The following is an 18,750-nucleotide window of genomic DNA, read 5'->3' as shown; positions in this document are numbered from 1 at the left end:
AACAAAATACCAACCCTTTCCCTGGCTTCCATTACTCTTGCTCAATTTAACAATTAATGTGTCTCATCTCAACTTTTTAAGTCAATCCAACATAACGATTTGTGATGGCCTGTCTCCACTGTGTCTTATGTTGAAAAATATGATTACAAAAGTTTCATTTCAGAGCTCCAAAATTGTAAATCATACTATGTGATTGGAGGAAACATGGGCAAGTTATGCTACTTTAAACATTAATAAACATGTTATCCCACTTGGGAGACAAGTAGGAGAAAATGACCTGAAAGATTTAATGTAGTCACATTCACCGTGGTTGTCTGAAGCAGCACAGCTGGCGATGCCTCATCGTGACTGGTTATTCCCAATGATATATTCCCCATCATTTGCAACAATGTCAATGAGCATCATCACTATATTTCCTTTGTTGTACCTCAAACTGTTGTGATTACCAGCTGAGATAAACTTTTATGAGTTTATTTTACTCCTGACTTTGTCTGGGCAGTGTCATGTCACCTACTCTGAGCTGGGAGTTTTTATTGTTTTAAAACAGGTTTTAGCAGGATTCCTAGGTACCTTTCTGAGACGCTTTGTGGAAACTGCCTCAGATCATCAACTCAGGGGAAACTTCACACTACTTTGTGAACCATCATCAGTGCCACTCCACTGTCCCACCCTCTGGTCAACAACAGGCATTACACCTTCAAGGACCAGCCTTCTCAATAGAAGCAGGAGAAGTTAGGGTGAAGTTGCCTCTAGACACTGATCTTGAGTCAGTTTAGGATGTTCCCCACTCTTGGTTGAGGATAGGATTGCTGAATTGAGAAGATGATCCTAGAACTGTACATAGGGGAAACTTTACTCATGGAAGCTCATGGTCAACATGTGGGGTGGAAATAAATGGTCATAATAACAAAAAGTATTTATTTCTAATGTGGAACTTGTTGTCTGTGTCAGAGTACTGAAATTGCTTTCAAGGATGATTATGAATACTGTATTTTGCAAGGACAAAGATACACTCAAAGCCTTAAGGTGTGTGTGTGTGTGTGTGTGTGTGTGTGTGTGTGTGTGTGTGTGTGTGTGTGTGTGTGTGTGTGTGTGTGTGTGTGTGTGTGTGTGTGTGTGTGTGTGTGTGTGTGTGTGTGTGTGTGTGTGTGTGTGTGTGTGTGTGTGTGTGTGTGTGTGTGTGTGTGCAAAATGTGACGTATTGGACCAGTCACCAGTAACCATCCACCCTCTTCCATCCATTAATTGATTGTGTTTCCACTCTGGATTCTGCTTTGCTGACCTAAACAGAACTCATTACTTTGGAGGAGGATGAAGTCTGCATCTGAAATGGCTCCCTATTCCCTTTATAGTGCACTACTTTTGACCAGACCCATTTTGACTATGGAAGAATAGGGTGCCACAAAGGCTGATGGAACACTTCATTCAGAGAGAAATGTAAGAATGCCTGACTCCACCCTTCCCACTCAGTCCTGGGTCACCATAGAAACATTCCTTCTTGAACAATAAACACAGTGACTAGTTCTGAACTTCTACATTTATTCAACAGAGTATACTCTGTATTCAGTTTACACAAGTCATTCACAACACCAACTGTGTTCCTATTGTGAAACTTTTCAAATCAAGTTGCATATGTAACCCGACTCTTAGCTTGTGTTTACGTTGTAAAAATCTGTAGTTATCACATTTGAATTTAAAAAGCTCAAAGAGTGAGTAACAAAATTGGAAAAGCCAGAGCCTGTATTCATAAACATGTCAGACTATGAGAGCTGATCTGGGATCAGTTTAGCCTTTTAGATCACAATGAATATGATTATATGAACAGGTGGGAATTGACATATCAGTCCACCTACTCTGAGAAGCTTCATGGATACGGACCCTGGCAGACCCTGGTGCTTGCAACCCCAGGATTGTGGGTTCGATTTCCAAGGGCCACCCATATGTAAAGTGTATGCACGCATGACTGGAAGTTGCTTTCAATAAAAGCATCTGCTAAATTGCAGGTATTTTATTATTATATTATTATTATGAATTGTTCAGTACCTAATCATGCTAAGGGCCAGTGGTGTAAAGTACTTAAGTAAAGTCGTTTTTTGGGGTATATTTACTTTACGATTTATATTTTTGTCAACTTTTATTTTTACTTTACCATATTCCTAAAGAAAATTCTGTACTTTTTACTCCATACATTTTCCCTGACACCCAAAAGTACTCGTTACATTTTGAATGCTTAGCAGGACAGGAAAATGGTTAATTTAACAAACTTATCAAGAGAATGCCCCTGGTCATCCCTACTGCCTCTGATCTGATGGAGTGTGCCCCTGGTTATCCATAAATAAAAAACAAAAACATTTGAAATTATTTATACTTTTACCTTTTGATATGTAAGTATATTTAAAACAAAATACTTTTAGACTTTTACTCAGGTAGGATTTTACTGGGTGACTTTTACTTGAGTCATTTTCTATTAAGGTATCTTTACTTTTACTCAAGTATGACAATTGGGTACTTTTTCCGCCACTGCAAGGGGCTACAGTGGCAAATGCATTTTGCTAAGTGTCTCAACCAGTGGCGATTTTAGCATGTAAATCTTGGTGTGGAAAACAACATTTATTAGTATTTATATTCATGCCAGCAAAGCCACTAAACTACACAACACTAAGCAGTACATTAATTGCACTATAATGGTGCCAGTCACACCAATGTGTCAGAGGAAACACTGTCGAACTGACGACCGAAGTCAGTTTGCAGGAGCCCGGCCCGCCGCTCCAGAGATGCTAGATGAGACAAGTCTGGCCAAACCCTCTTCTAACCCGGACGAAGCTGGGCCAATTGTGCGCCGCCCCATGGGTCTCCCGGTCACAGCTGGCTGTGACACAGCCTAGGATTGAACCCAGGGCTGCAGTCGTGCCTCAGCACTCATTGTTGAATTTGCATTTCCAACTTGTGTAATGTTTACGTCCAATGGCCGATGCGCACAGATACATTTTATCTATAATTTTTCTTCATATGAGAAGATTTGAAAAGGATTTGCCAGTTGATTGTCGACTTGACTCATAATGATGACTGCTTGTCTAGCTTGCTAGCTACGATTTGAAATGATTATATTGACATGATCAGTCCAATCCAAGCTACTTTAGATATGTGATTTGACGTCATTTTATCTGTGGCCAATGACCTTGAACCTTCTTGAATGGGCACTTCTAATGTAACTCTATGGCATCACCCAAGGGGAAAAAATAAATGCTCTCCCAGTAGATTTTGCGGCAACGTAGTGTCCCCATGAGTGATGGAACACTGAGCCAATCACGGCTCAACTTGAGAACATGACCAACCCCTATGCTCTGTATTTTCCGCTGGCTGCCCCACCACCTCAGATAGCACTGAGCTAAGCTGAAAGACCTGCATTTAGGAGCTGCCTTACTTAAGAAAACAAAAGAGACCATTTTTACATGCAGCTTTATTATCTCAATTATAGTTGTTTTTTAAAAACATTGTTTGCAAACTGATATGTGACACGTATTAATGCCAAAATAACATGCAAAACAGTCAACAAATAATAAACTATAACAGGTGAGGCTCAAAACAGGTGGGGCTCTGATGCATCACCAATGGTCTCAAAAATGTTAGCTACTCTACAACACCTAACAGGACTTAGAGAAAGAGAGTTTTAGAGTGTGCGAGAGAGAGTGTTACAGAGTGTGAGTAAGAGAGAGAGAAAGAGAGAAAGAAAGAACACGATGAAAACTAATTTCCCTCAAAACTAGTGATACCTGTCCTCCATACAGCAAAACTGAGTCCTGTTTTTGCGAACATTACATTTGTCAAGGGACAACGGTCCACTCTTAGAAAAAAGGTTCCAAAATGATTTTTCAGCTGTCCCCATAGGAGAACCCTTTTGCTTCCATGTACACTATATATTTACTTACAGTTGAAGTCGGAAGTTTACATACACTTAGGTTGGAGTCATTAAAACTCATTTTTCAACCACTCCACAAATTTATTATAGTTAAATTATAGTTAAATTATAATTTTGGCAAGTTTTTTGCTAAGTGTCTCAACCATTGGCGATTTTAGCATGTAAATCTTGGTGTGGAAAACCACATTTATTTGTATTTTTATTCATGCCAGCAAAGCCACTAAACTACACAACACAACACCAAGCAGTACATTAATTGCACTATAATGGTGACAAATGGTGCCCACAAACTGTTAGGGCCTGCATAAAGCAGTCCCAACAGCAGAGCTTTCTTTTCAGCACCATGGAGTGAATGTTTACCACCACTACACCTGGCTATCAGCAGAGCCTTGTCTGGCAGCGAAACAGTTTTCAGCCTCATTTACAAACCTAGCTGATATGCCTGACGTGCTTAAACAAAATGGTTTCTACTGACAATTGAGATGTACACACTTTTGAAATGTACAGTGAAAGAATTCAGAACATGGGCCGTTCTTACAGTATTCTGCCTGTACACCAAGTCAGAACCGTAGCATAAATAGAATAGTAGCCTAAGTTATAAAGGGGGAAAGGGACCAAATTATTAGGGTGAGGCACATGGGCTACTAACAGTTTACTACACAACATACACTTAGTATTACTTTCTAGCTACAGTATACATATCTCCCTCGCATAATACATTATTTATGCAGCAGCTTACAATACATTTTTGGATTCACCTTGTTGTGCTGTGCTCACTTGAACAGGAAGGTGCCGCGGCGGTCCTTCTTGTGGGCTCTAGAAAGAGGCCAGAGTTTGCGCTTTGGAATTCCGAGTTTTGTACTTGTGCATGACACAAGTACTTTTTCCAACAATTGTTTACAGATGATTTCACTTATAATTCCCTGTATCACAATTCCCCTGGGTCAGAAGTTTACATACACTAAGTTGACTGTGCCTTTAAACAGCCTGGAAAATTCCAGAAAATGATGTCATGGCTTTAGAAGCTTCTGTTTGGCTAATTGACATCATGTTGGGTCAATTGGAGATTTACCTGTGGGTGTATTTCAAGGCCTACCTTCAAACTCATTGCCTCTTTGCTTGACATCAAGTCAGCCAAGACCTCAGAAAAAAATGGTAGACATCCACAAGTCTTGTTCATCCTTCGGAGCAATTTCCAAACGCCTGAAGGTTCATCTGTACAAACAATAGTACGCAAGTATAAACACCATGGGACCACACTTCCATCATACCACTCAGGAAGGAGGCGCATTCTGTCTCCTAGAGATGAACGTACTTTGGTGCAAAAAGTGCAAATCAATCCCAGAACAACAGCAAAGGACCTTGTGAAGATGCTGGAGGAAACAGGTGCAAAAATATCTATATCCACAGTAAAACGAGTCCTATATCGACATAACCTGAAAGGCCGCTCAGCAAGGAAGAAGCCACTGCTCCAAAACCACCATAAAAAAGCCAGACTACGGTTTGAAACTGCACATGGGGACAAAGATTGTACTTTTTGGAGAAATGTCCTCTGGTCTGATGAAACAAAATAGAACTGTTTGGCCATAATGACCATAGTTATATTTGTTGTCCAAATGGACAATGACCCCAAGCATACTTCCAAAGTTGTGGCAAAATGGCTTAAGGACAACAAAGTCAAGGTATTGGAGTGGCCATCACAAAGCCCTGACCTCAATCCTATAGAAAATGTGTGGGCAGAACTGAAAAAACGTGTGCGAGCAAGGATGCCTACAAACCTGACTCAGTTACATCAGCTCTGTCAGGAGGAATGGGCCAAAATTCTTGTGGGAAGCTTGTGGAAGGCTACCCGAAACATTTGACCCAAGTTAAACAATTTAAAGGCAATGCTACCAAATACTAATTGAGTGTATGTAAACGTCTGACCCACTGGGAATGTGATGAAAGAAAACAAAGCTGAAATAAATAATTCTCTACTATTATTCTGACATTTCACATTCTTAAAATGAAGTGGTGATCCTAACTGCCCCGTGCATAAAGCTTGACTGGCCTGCACAGAGCCCTGACCTCAACCCCATCGAACATATTTGTGATGATTTGGAACACCGACTGCGAGCCAGGCCTAATCACCCAACATCAATGCCCGGCCTCACTAATACTCTTGTAGCTGAATGGAAGCAAGTCCCCACAGCAATGTTCCAGCATCTAGTGGAAAGCCTTCCCAGAGGAGTGGAGGCTGTTATAGCAGCCTCCACTCCACTGGTCCTTCTGTAGCTCAGTTGGTAGAGCATGGCGCTTGTAACGCCAGGGTAGTGGGTTCGATCCCCGGGACCACCCATACGTAGAATGTATGCACACATGACTGTAAGTCGCTTTGGATAAAAGTGTCTGCTAAATGGCATATATTATTATTATTATTATTACAAAGGGGGGACCAACTCCACATTAATGCACATCATTTTGGAATCAGAGGTTCAATGAGCATACTTTTGGTCATGTAGTGTATATAGAACCAAAATGGTTCTACTTGGAACCAACTAGGGTTCTTCAATGGTTTCTCTTATGGGGAGAGTTGAAGAACCGTATTATGTTCTAGATAGCACCTTTAGATGGCAGGTTTAGTGTTTGTACCTCCCTCCCTCCCTTGTTTGTCAGCATCAAGTCTCCTGGTTTAAATGCATTCATTGACATCTAATGCTGATCGGCTCACTTGTATTCGCCACACACCTCTTTGTATGTGTCCCAAATTGCAACAAATCACTACTTAGTGTGCAATGTTTGACCAGAGCCCATAGGGCCCTGGTCAAAAGTAGTGCACTAAAGGGAATAGGGTGCCATTGTAACGTTGTTCTTCATTTGTAGAAAGAGAGTCGGACCGAAATGCAGCGTGGTGGTTACTCATGTCTTTAATGACTGAAAAAACGGAATGATACATGAAATAACTAATAAATACAAAAACAACAAACGGAACGTGAAACCTATTACAGCCTATCTGGTGAACACTACACAGAGACAGGAACAATCACCCACGAAATACAAAGCGAAACCAGGCTACCTAAATACGGTTCCCAATCAGAGACAACGAGAATCACCTGACTCTGATTGGGAACCGCCTCAGGCAGCCAAGCCCATACAACACCCCTACTCAGCCGCAATCCCAATAATACAATAACCCCAATACGAAATACAACAACATAAACCCATGTCACACCCTGGCCTGACCAAATAATTAAAGAAAACACAAAATACTAAGACCAAGGCGTGACAGCCATTTGGGACGCAAGCTAGTCTTTGCAAGATGAATGCAGGATGACATCTCCTCTAACTTACAATGAGACAATCTCCTTGTACTTTGTATTGTCATCTTGTTATTGACTAATGTGTTTGTATTATGAAAGGTTTGTTTTTTCTGTTCTTTCATAAAGATGAATTAAAGCAAACAAAGCTTAGATTAGATGAGGCTGTAGGTTCTGAAGCTGGCCGACGACTTTAATTAGCTGTCTATGCTATGCTAGTGTAATATACATGTTAACAAAAAACACTCAGAGACTCATGGCTGATGGTTTATATTACCTGTATAATCATCTATACATGAACAGTATTTATACATGCATTTATGCGTTTAGAACCTGCTTCTTTAGTGTTTGATGATGTTTCTGTCTGGAACATTTCTCAGTCAAGATACGACAAGGGCAACGGAAGACTAGTGTTCATCAATATGTATTCCACACAGTCTCTCTCTCTCTCGCTCTTCTCCAAACCCCTCTCTGCTTTTTCATTCAATCTTTATGACATGGTTTCTCATAAAGAGGCATCTCATCTCTCCAGTGTAGTGTCATCCAGCCCATACTTATAAAATTAATTCATGAGTTAGCCAATTAAGATAATGTTAATGGATAATGGTTCGGTGCGGCAGGTAGCCTAGTGGTTAGAGCATTGGACAAGTAACCGGAAGGTTGCTAGATCGTATCCCCGAGCTGACAACGAAAAAATCTGTCGTTCTGCCCCTGAACAAGGCAGTTAACCCAATGTTCCTAGGCCATCATTGTAAATAAGAATTTGTTCTTAACTGACTTGCCTAGTTAAATAAAGGTGAAAAAAGACGCTGCAGTTTCAACTTGAGAATATTCTCCCTTGCAGAAAACATTGTCACCCTGTGTCAAACTATTAGTACAAGCTAACAAGTAAGGTTCACCAGGGGCTGATTGATGGTGGTTTGTAAAGAATATTTTCAGCCAATAGCCAGATGGAAAAGAGCTAGGTCATGTTCATGAGTCACCAAACACAGGAAAACGGACCGAAACAGGGCGGGACTAACTGGAATTGTCCATTAAGAAACACAAATGTTCGTTTTTATGTTGCAAAATGTTTTTTGTTGCATGCCCTAATGAACACAACCCTGGTAGTCATGGGTGAGGTCAGTGTGACTTTACAGTAACTGTTAGTCCACATTCCTATAAAAGAAATGAGCAGAGGCCATTTGGAACTCAAGTATTGCCATTCATCTGCAGCTATGGTAACATATCTCCAATAATGATGTCAATGGTGTACGTGGATGGGGCGGGGCCTCAGCTGATGACGTGGTGGCCATCCAGAACGCACGATTGGCTGTCCAGGAGGGTGGGCGGCTCACACAGCAGCAGATCATCCTCTCCCGTCATTCTGCTGTGCTCCGAGTTCACAAAGTTGGGAATGTCGAAGTGGTGCGACAGGAAGATGTGTTCCCTCTCTGACTTTCCCTCCTCTGGAAGTCCCTGGAGGTCGATACCGCCGTCTCCCCGCTCTCTGGCTTCCCCCGCCTCCCCCATCTCCTCCAACCCGAAGGAGCTGCGTCCTCCCAGACTCCCACGGACCCTATGTGGCCCACATCCATCCCCTCTCCCCTGCTTCTCCTTGCTGATGTAGAAGAAGGAGCGTGATTCGTCCAGAAGGGGGCGTGAGAAGGCCTTGTCCTCGTCGGCCAGGGAGTCCCCCTGGGGGCAGTGGATGTCCACGACGCAGTTCCCCAGCCGGTGGCGCTTCTCGCACGGCTCCGGGTTTCTGTTGGGGAGGGAGAATAGAGAGCGAGATGTTACAAGGAGAGGAGAGAGGGAGGGTGTGAAAGAGAGGCCTTCAATAGAGACCTTCATTTTAAGGTGTTTTTATTCCAAGTTTTTATAGAGCCAAATATACCAGTAACTAGGTATTTTCCATAATTTTCAACCAATTGCAGTCGTGTTCATTGTCAACTGTTTCTATTGGTCCAGTTAATGGAAGTCGGCAATTGACACAGGGGTTTCAGCTCAGTAATTGGGTCACCTGCCATCTTAAAGTATGTGTGCCAGAATGTTTGTGTCAGTAGAATGTGCTTGGAGGAGGGAGAACAGGGGACTCGCATTGATCAGTACTTCTTGAGAAGTCATTTAAGTCAGTCGAATGTTCAGTGACTCGAGCAAAACCAAAGTTTGCAGAATATCAGTACCCCTGTCTCTGAGCAGGCTAACTCAAGCACATAAACATCAAATGTGGAGTGTATTGAGCCCATCCAGCAAGAAAGAACAAGTGGGTATAAACCTACGGTTTAGAGCCCTCAAACTAAACTCTGGACCTCAAAGCCAGTTCCACTGCGTTTATTCATTGTTCCCCTCTACTCAGGGACTGATTTAGACCTGGGACACCAGGTGGGTTCAATTAATTATCCCTTTCAAATTCATCAAAGCGCTTTTCACCAAGGAAAAAAGCATAACTCTAAAAGTAAGAGCTGGAGGATCACCTGGAAAAAAACAAATTATTTTATAGAATAGCATGTCATATCACTTAATCCGGCATAGCCAAAGACATGACAACAACAATGACCACTACTGCAGCATGCACCAGGTGCCTGCTTGGATAACTTAAAGATAACTTCAAGTGGGCCAGAATGAAGATTGAATAAATACCTTGCAAATCAAGAAGCATGTCTATCACCAAAGGTAAACTGTCTGACAAAAGGTTTCTTCATCAATGATGAGCCAATACCAACAAAGCAGCCAATAAAAACCCTTGGAAGTATTGTATGATGCAAGCCTCAAGGACACAGACCCAGAGACGAAGGTATGATGCAAGCCTCAAGGTCACAGACCCAGCCCAGGTGACTATGGTATGATGCAAGCCTCAAGGACACAGACCCAGGTGACGACGGTATGATGCAAGCCTCAAGGACACAGACCCAGCCCAGGTGACTATGGTATGATGCAAGCCTCAAGGACACAGACCCAGAGATGACGGTATGATGCAAGCCTCAAGGACACAGACCCAGCCCAGGTGACGACGGTATGATGCAAGCCTCAAGGACACAGACACAGACCCAGGTGACTATGGTATGATGCAAGCCTCAAGGACACAAGGTCACAGACCCAGCCCAGGTGACGACGGTATGATTCAAGCCTCAAGGACACAGACCCAGGTGACGATGGTATGATGCAAGCCTCAAGGACACAGACCCAGGTGACGACGGTATGATGCAAGCCTCAAGGACACAGACCCAGGTGACGATGGTATGATGCAAGCCTCAAGGACACAGACCCAGGTGACGACGGTATGATGCAAGCCTCAAGGACACAGACCCAGGTGACGATGGTATGATGCAAGCCTCAAGGACAGAGACCCAGGTGACGACGGTATGATGCAAGCCTCAAGGACACAGACCCAGGTGACTATGGTATGATGCAAGCCTCAAGGTCACAGACCCAGGTGACTATGGTATGATGCAAGCCTCAAGGTCACAGACCCAGCCCAGGTGACGACGGTATGATGCAAGCCTCAAGGACACAGACCCAGCCCAGGTGACGACGGTATGATGCAAGCCTCAAGGACACAGACCCAGCCCAGGTGACTATGGTATGATGCAAGCCTCAAGGACACAGACCCAGACCAGGTGCTAAGGCAGGAAACCATCAGAGGACTCAAGAGCATTGACAGGTCCATCCATCCTGCCAAGCTGAAGCTTTGAAACCAAGTGAACAACCATCAATGCCTTGCCTCCCAGAACACCTGACCATACGCAACAAAAAGCATTTGTCCACGGAGGAGAACAAAAACGGAGAAATCTCTCCAAGAACAAAGGCTGGAAATCTGAATGCGGCCCTAGAATGGAAAATGCTGACTGATGTGGACCAATGCCTCACAGTTCCATCTGAGATACAACAACCGTTACCAACATAAGACCAAACCTGGTACTATAGTAGACCATGGTCCCTGTCTCTGTGCGCTCTCTACTTTGTGAAGTTAACTGTGCCTTGGGATGATAAGGTGGACGAGGCATACGAGAGGAAGAGGCTGAGCTTGGAGTAGATACCGAGCAGGGAGGCTGGAAAGCAAGAGTTTGCCCAATGGAGGTTGGGTGTCGTGGATTTGTGGCAACATCCACTACCAGGTTGCTGAAGGACCTTGGGATCCACTGCCAAGCATTATGTCAAACCATGAAGGCAACTTCAGAGGCTGCTGAAAGGGGTAGCCAGTGGCTCTGGCTGTAGAGAAAATAACCCAGATGGGCCTCAAAGTGAGAGTGGAGGAGATTGAGATTGTGCAGGTATAGAGGGGGCTGGTTCTGGGATACCAGAATTCACTGTTGACCCTTCTGGAAATGCTGTGGACTCATCAACGAAACATTTAAGATGGAAGGATCCCACTTGAAAACACCAATGAAATATCTGCCTTATCCTCATCTCAACAACATCAAGCAAGTGTTACGTTAGTGCTCACAATCCACTATTGGCACAAAGGATTTATAACACCATGTCCTTTGTATTCAGAACTACTTTTAACTACGGTGAGCCATATAAGTTTTAGCTGCCAGTTTTGTATGTTTAACTTGCTCTGCTACTGCAGTTTTAAATAAAGTAATTTTGAATAGGACATTCTCAGTCCGATTTCAAGCCTTTTAAGTGTTAGAGTAATGGCCATCTCTCTCACAGAGGGGGTTAGAGTGGAGAGGAGGGGGGGGGTTAGAGAGGAGGGAAGAGAGAGGATAAAAGGAGAGAAGAGAAGAGGGGGTTAGAAAGAGAGGAAAGGATAAGAGAGGATAGGTTAGTTGAGGTGAAGGGTTAGTAGAAGAGAAGAGGGGAAGGTTAGGAGTGGAGAGAAATTCAATTTAATAGGACTTTAGGAAAGATTATGAGGATGGATGGATGGAAAGGAGAGGGCAGAGAGAAGTCTATGAAAGAGCAGAGAAGTTAAGTGGCGAGGATGTGAGCAAGATGAAGAGGAGAACCCACTGGGTACAGACGTCAGTTCAAGTCTAGATTTACATTTGGTTGAGTTGTCAATTTAACGTGAAATCAACAACAAAAATGTCACCATGTCATTGTATTTAGGTTAAAAGTTGGGTGGGAAAAAAATACAAAATGACCTTACTTTTTGCAAATCCAATACTTTCCCCACATTGTTTCAACGACATCACATAGATTTTCTTGGGTTGCAATGACATGGAAACAACGTTGATTCAACAGTTGACCAGTGGGAAGGGACAAAGCAAAAGGAGCAATACGTGTCAATGAATCTATATTACTTTCAAGGACAGCAATATAGCTCCTGAATGTCTTATAATCCAACATTTGATTGAATCTTTTATTAGATTGTGTAATTCAGAAATAATCATAACAGACTGACGATTTATCACATTACGGAGAGAACAGATTATATTCACTGGGTGATTACTAGATTTTTTTTTTTTCTCCCAAAGGTAGCCTTTCTTAACCTGGTCCCAGATCTGTTTGTGCTGTCTTGCCAATAACCATATGGGAGTGAGCAAGACAGCACAAATGGTGCTTTTTCCATTGAGACTTACCTCCACATCAGTGTGTTACCAGTGTTTTGTGTTAATGGTAGCTCTAGTGTTAGTGCGTTTCCACTCCAGAGCCAAGCCATCTGCCTCTAAAGTGCCATGAAACAGCCTCCAGAGGTGAGACTTAATGGATTGATGCAGAGACAAATGAATATAAACAGATAAATAAAGCTCCTTATTTCTCCTTGACATATACCTCTCTTTATTATTTATTATCTACTAATGGAAGTTCTGCTAATGGCATATTAACCAAAAAGCTAAATGTTAGCAACAGTTGTTCTGCAGTGCGGTAGGTAAGACGGTTGGATATGATCGAGGGAATCAGTCTTTGGCTCTGTCTCAATTGTCTAAAAATCTGTTCTCTCCTCTTGTCTTCTCCTTCATTTGTACTGATTAGAAAAGACTTGGCAGGTGAAAACAATATGGTGTAAACTCATAATTAGGCTGGATTTCACCTGCTCAATTATTTTAGATTAGTGCAGATAACAGAGAGAAGACGAGGTGGGGACAGACTGAGACAATTGAGAAAAAGGCCTTGAAACTGCAATGCTAGTTTCTGGGGCTGTCTATGGTTCTGGAAGGGCTCCCAGCAAAGGGTGGAGAGGTAAGGGGTAGAGGGTTTCAGGGGAAATGGGGAACGTAGATGGGGTAGACAGATTGTACGTTTTAGAGGGGGACAGAGGGGCTGTTTTCAACTCACTCTTGGTGCGGGGCTCCTGTCTTGGTCAGCAGGGTGAGGATGAAGAACATGAAGACGACGAACACGGCTAGTCCCACCCAGAAGCCGATGACGATGGAGTCTGCAACATCAGATCAACAAGGGATTATGGTCCAGTTCCGGTCAGTAAATAGTCATTAAGTTGTAAAACAAGCACACTGTGTTGGAAGATGTTACATCATCTCCATCTCTCCCTCTGTCTTTCAGGTTTCTCTTATTCCCTCTCTTTAAATACAGTAAGATTGTTTTGGTGAGATGTTTGGATGAGATGGAGAAGTGAATGCAACACACGTATTATTCACTGGTCGATTCCATTTGATTATTCACCCACCTTGGCATTTTTCCTATTTTGTTGCCTTCCAACCTGGAATTAAAATTGATTTTTGTGGGGTTTGTATAATTTGATTTATACAACATGTCTACCACTTTGAAGATGCAAAATATTTGTTATTGTAAAACAATCAAGAAATAAGATAAAAAAACAGAAAATTTGAGCGTGCATAACTATTCACCCCCCCCCACCCCAATTTTTGCAGCAATTATAGCTGCAAGTGTCTTGGGGTATGTCTATATAAGCTTGGCACATCTAGCCACTGGGATTTTTGCCCATTCTTCAAGACAAAACTGCTCCAGCTCCTTCAAGTTGGATGGGTTCCGCTGATGTGCAGGAATCTAAGTCATACCACAGATTCTCAATTGGATTGAGATCTGGGCATTGACTAGGCCATTCCAAGACTTTTAAATGTTTCCCCTTAAACCACTTGAGTGTTGCTTTAGCAGTATGCTTACGGTCATTGTCCTGCTGGAAGGTGAACCTCCGTCCCAGTCTCAAATCTCTGGAAGACTGTAACAGGTTTCCCCTCAAGAATTTGCCTGTATTTAGTGACATCCATTATTCCTTCAGTTTCCCAGTCCCTGCCGTTGAAAAACATCCCCACTGCAACCACCATGCTTCACTGTGGGGATAGTATTCTCGGGGTGATGAGAGAAGTTGGGTTTGCGCCAGCTATAGTGTTTTCCTTGATGGCCAAATCGGCTCAATTTTAGTCTTAACTGACCAGAGTACCTTCTCCATATGTTTGGGGAGTCTCCCACATACCTTTTGGCGAACACCAAACATGTTTGCTTATTTTTTTCTGGACACTCTTACATAATTCCCAGCTCTGTGGAGTGTACGGCTTAAAGTGGTCCTATGGACAGATACTCCAATCTCCGTGGTGGAGTTTTGCAGCTCCTTCAGGGTTATCTTTGGTCTCTTAGTTGCCTCTCTGATTAATGCCCTCCTTGCCTGGTCTGGGAGTTTTGGTGGGCGGCCCTCTCTTGGCAGGTTAGTTGTGGTGTCGTATTCTTTCCATTTTTTAATAATGGATTTAATGGTGCTCCGTGGGATGTTCAAAGTTTCAGATTTTTTATAACCCAACCCTGATCTGTCCTTCTCCATAACTTTGTCCCTGACCTGTTTGGACTGGGGCCTTTCAGAACAGGTTTATATATACTGAGATCATGTGATACTTAAATAAGGTCTATCAGTGTGCAATCTAACTAATTATGTGACTTATGAAGGTAGTTGGTTGCACCAGATCTTATTTAGACGCTTCATAGCAAAGTGAATACACATGCAAACACCACTTTTCCATGTCATTTTTTAAATTTCACTTTTTTTGTTTGTTGACTATTTGTGTATGTCCATTACATAAAATCCAAATAAAAATACATTTAAATTACAGGTTGTAATGCAACAAAATAGGAACAACGCCAAGGGGGATGAATACATTTGCAAGGCACTGTAAACCTAAGCATGAAACCCTAGGCCTATAGACATTGGCTATATATTTTATCCCGGGATGAATTTAAACAATAGCTGTTGATGACTTCCTAAATGCTTTAGTCCTAAATTACAGAATTGAATATAAACTCAGCAAAAAAAGAAACGTCCCCTTACTGTGAACTGCATTTATTTTCAGCAAACTTAACATGTGTAAATATTTGGATGAACATAACAAGATTCAACAACTGAAACAAACTGAACAAGTACCACAGACATGTGACTAACAGAAATGGAATAATGTGTCCCTGAACAAAGGGGGGTTTAAGTACTGCAGTGCATCTCCTCCTCATGGACTGCACCAGATTTGACAGTTCTTCCTGTGAGATGTTACCCCACTCTTCCACCAAGGCACAATGGGGGGAGGAGGGTGCCCTAGCCCTAGCCCTCACCCTCCGATCCAACAGGTCTCAGACGTGCTCAATGGGATTGAGATCCGGGCTCTTCGCGGCCCATGGCAGAACACTGACATTCCTGACTTGCAGGAAATCATGCACAGAACAAGCAGTATGGCTGGTGGCAATGTCATGCTGGAGGGTGATGTCAGGATGAGCCTGCAGGAAGGGTACCACATGAGGGAGGAAGAGGTCTTCCCTGTAACGCACAGCCTTGAGATTGCCTGCAATGGCAACAAGCTCAGTCCGATGATGCTGTGGCATACTGCCCCAGACCATGACGGACCCTCCACCTCGATCCCGCTCCAGAGTACAGGCCTCGGTGTAACGCTCATTCCTTTGACGATAAATTCAAATTTTGAGACCAAAACGCGACTTGTCAGTGAAGAGCACTTTTTGCCAGTCCTGTCTGGTACAGCGACGGTGGGCTTGTGCCCATATGCGACGTTGTTGCCGGTGATGTCTGGTGAGGACCTGCCTTACAACAGGCCTACAAGCCCTCAGTCCAGCCTCTCTCAGCCTATTGCGGACAGTCTGAGCACTGATGGAGTGTAACTCAGGCAGTTGTTGTTGCCATCCTGTACCTGTCCCGCAGGTGTGATGTTCGGATGTACCGATCCTGTGCAGGTGTTGTAACACGTGGTCTGCCATGATCAGCTGTCCGTCCTGTCTCCCTGTAGCGCTGTCTTAGGCGTCTCACAGTACGGACATTGTAATTTATTGCCCTAGCCACATCTGCAGTCCTCATGCCTCCTTGCAGCATACCTAAGGCACGTTCACACAGATGAGCAGGGACCCTGGGCATCTTTCTTTTGGTGTTTTTCCAGAGTCAGTAGAAAGGCCTCTTTAGTGTCCTAAGTTTTCGTAACTGTGACCTTAATTGCCTACCGTCTGTAAGCTGTTAGTGTCTTAACGACCGTTCCACAGGTGCATGTTCATTAATTGTTTATGGTTCATTGAACAAGCATGGGAAACAGTGTTTAAACCCTTTACAATGAAGACAGGGTCCTGAAAAAGGGACGTTTCCTTTTTTGCTGAGTTTGATTGAAGTATTTTAACATTTAATTTGCTCTGTTAAACGTACCCTTTGGGATGACTTTGATTGCAACAGTGAATCTATTAGGTGTAGATTTCTCAAATCATTCTCACATTGGTAATAGTCAGTGAAAGATATTTAAGCTGTGCTTGGTTAAAACCCTGGATGGAAGACCAAAGGGATAGTTGTAGATGGCTCAACTCTCCAGTAGAAGGTGACGAGGGGGTGTGGTATATGGCCAATATACCACGGCTAAGGGCTGTTCTTATACACAACGCATCACGGAGTGCCTGGACACAGCCCTTAGCCGTGGTATATTGGCCATATATCACAAATCCCTGAGGTGCCTTATTGCTATTATAAACTGGTTACCAACGTAATTAGAGCAGTAAAAATAAATGTCATACGGTCTGCTATACCACGGCCGTCAGCCAATCAGCATTCTGGGCTCGAACCATCCAGTTTATACTTTTTTCTTATAGAGGATATTGCATAGAGTATCTGATGTTGCTTCAAAGGTACAAATTCAACATATTTTATAAGGTTTGTTGAAAATTGGTTACCATAATGACATAATCCTGTGGTTGAATTTTCACTCAAAACAACAGTTGATGACTTTTTGCAAATCCACTGTATTTTCCACATAGATTCCACATCACAAATGATGTTGAAACAAGGTTGATTGAACCAGTCTGTGCCCAGTGGTGTCCCACTGATTTGGAAAAAAGGAGAATTACAATTAGGGAAGAAGCTGCCTGATGCAATTATAGAACTTAATTAACATAGAGGATAGACGTGGTGGGAGTGTAAACAAACATGCACGCGCGCAGACACACACGCACAGCGACAAATTCACGCCGACAAAATGTAATGTGCACACACACTATCAATTGACTAATCAATTGACTTATCTAGCGTTTCATTAAGAGGCCAGGGAAGGCGTTTAGTAAAATAAGATGTCACTCACATCGATGAGCCTTGAGACCCTCGAAAGACACGGGCTCGTCATCATAATATTCATACTGCCACACATAATCACTGCCACGTGTGTTGCTGGGTCGACTTTGATTATAATGATGGATTTCGGACATCTCAAATGGACTGTGTCACTGGGTTTACCAGACCTAAGAGAAGACAAAATATAACAGCAAAAGTATTGGCATGCTGAACAACTGACTTAGACCAGGGTATCCGTATGAAAACCGAACCATAAACATTTTCCAGAAATATAAGAACAGATGAAAAGTTTCCAATTGAAGTAAAATGTTCACGTTTTTTTGCCTACCTGCATTTCATTCAGAATTTAGAAATCCTACAAATGCTCCAACACACGTATCCAGCATCCACTCTTGGAAACGGTAATTCAGTGGCGAACAAATTACCAGATTCAGCGCGTCAAATGCGAATTCAAGATAAGAGAAAAGTAGAAAAACCTTCACAAATTGACAAACTCAGCTGCGTTATTTTCAAGCATGTGCATCAGCAGGACATCACACCTAGGCTATGCATCACACTGCTGCTATAGAAGCCTGCAAAGCGCAGTATCAAGTAGCCTCCGCACAAGGGTTCACTGCGGTTGGATAAGCAGCAGCGCCGGTGGGATACCGTGTGACGCAACCTAGGATAATATATTCATATTGATCGGCTTTGGGTATTGAATTGGATTGGATGAGCGAAGGGAGGCGTTGTTGTCAAACATCTAGTGAATGGGTAAACTCAGTAATGTAGGCCTATTGTAAAAAATATATGTTATAGGCCTCTTAAAGTGGCAATCTGTGATTGATACATCAATTTTTGGACTGAAATTAAATGAACCATACATAGACATTGATTCTTATAATAATAATAATAATATATGCCATTTAGCAGACGCTTGACTTACAGTCATGTGTGCATACATTCTATGTATGGGTGGTCCTGGGGATCGAACCCACTACCCTGGCGTTACAAGCGCCATGCTCTACCAACTGAGCTACAGAAGGACCATATTCTTGAAGAATATAAGATACACATGCCTCATGAGCTTGGTTTAACTAACACCACCAGAACCCAAA

General features: G+C 42.8%; 1 protein-coding gene across 1 annotated transcript; it reads right to left on the bottom strand.

The window, feature by feature from the left end:
- Positions 1–7,200: 7,200 nt before the first annotated feature.
- On the bottom strand, positions 7,201–18,259 carry LOC123991654 (melanocortin-2 receptor accessory protein 2A-like). The gene is made up of 4 exons (XM_046293297.1): positions 17,982–18,259; positions 17,664–17,820; positions 13,423–13,522; positions 7,201–8,959 (listed from the first exon to the last, which is right to left on the bottom strand). Exons 2-4 carry the CDS (start codon positions 17,785–17,787, stop codon positions 8,488–8,490), a joined length of 696 nt encoding a protein of 231 aa, XP_046149253.1. The 5' UTR covers positions 17,788–17,820; positions 17,982–18,259; the 3' UTR covers positions 7,201–8,487.
- Between the last annotated feature and the right edge of the window lie 491 nt (positions 18,260–18,750).

Source organism: Oncorhynchus gorbuscha, linkage group LG12, assembly GCF_021184085.1.
Source record: "Oncorhynchus gorbuscha isolate QuinsamMale2020 ecotype Even-year linkage group LG12, OgorEven_v1.0, whole genome shotgun sequence".
In the NCBI taxonomy this organism is placed as follows: Eukaryota; Metazoa; Chordata; class Actinopteri; order Salmoniformes; family Salmonidae; genus Oncorhynchus; species Oncorhynchus gorbuscha.
This window is presented reverse-complemented; position numbering and strand designations above follow the sequence as displayed.

What these genes read in the sequence shown, in the direction of transcription:
- LOC123991654 (XM_046293297.1), bottom strand. Translation starts at nt 17,787, where the DNA reads ATGTCCGAAATCCATCATTATAATCAAAGTCGACCCAGCAACACACGT. An exon ending in GGGTCTCAAGGCTCATCGAT is followed by an intron (nt 13,523 to 17,663) that starts GTGAGTGACATC and finishes CTGATGTTGCAG; the next exon opens with ACTCCATCGTCATCGGCTTC. An exon ending in ACAGGAGCCCCGCACCAAGA is followed by an intron (nt 8,960 to 13,422) that starts GTGAGTTGAAAA and finishes CCTCCCCAACAG; the next exon opens with AAACCCGGAGCCGTGCGAGA.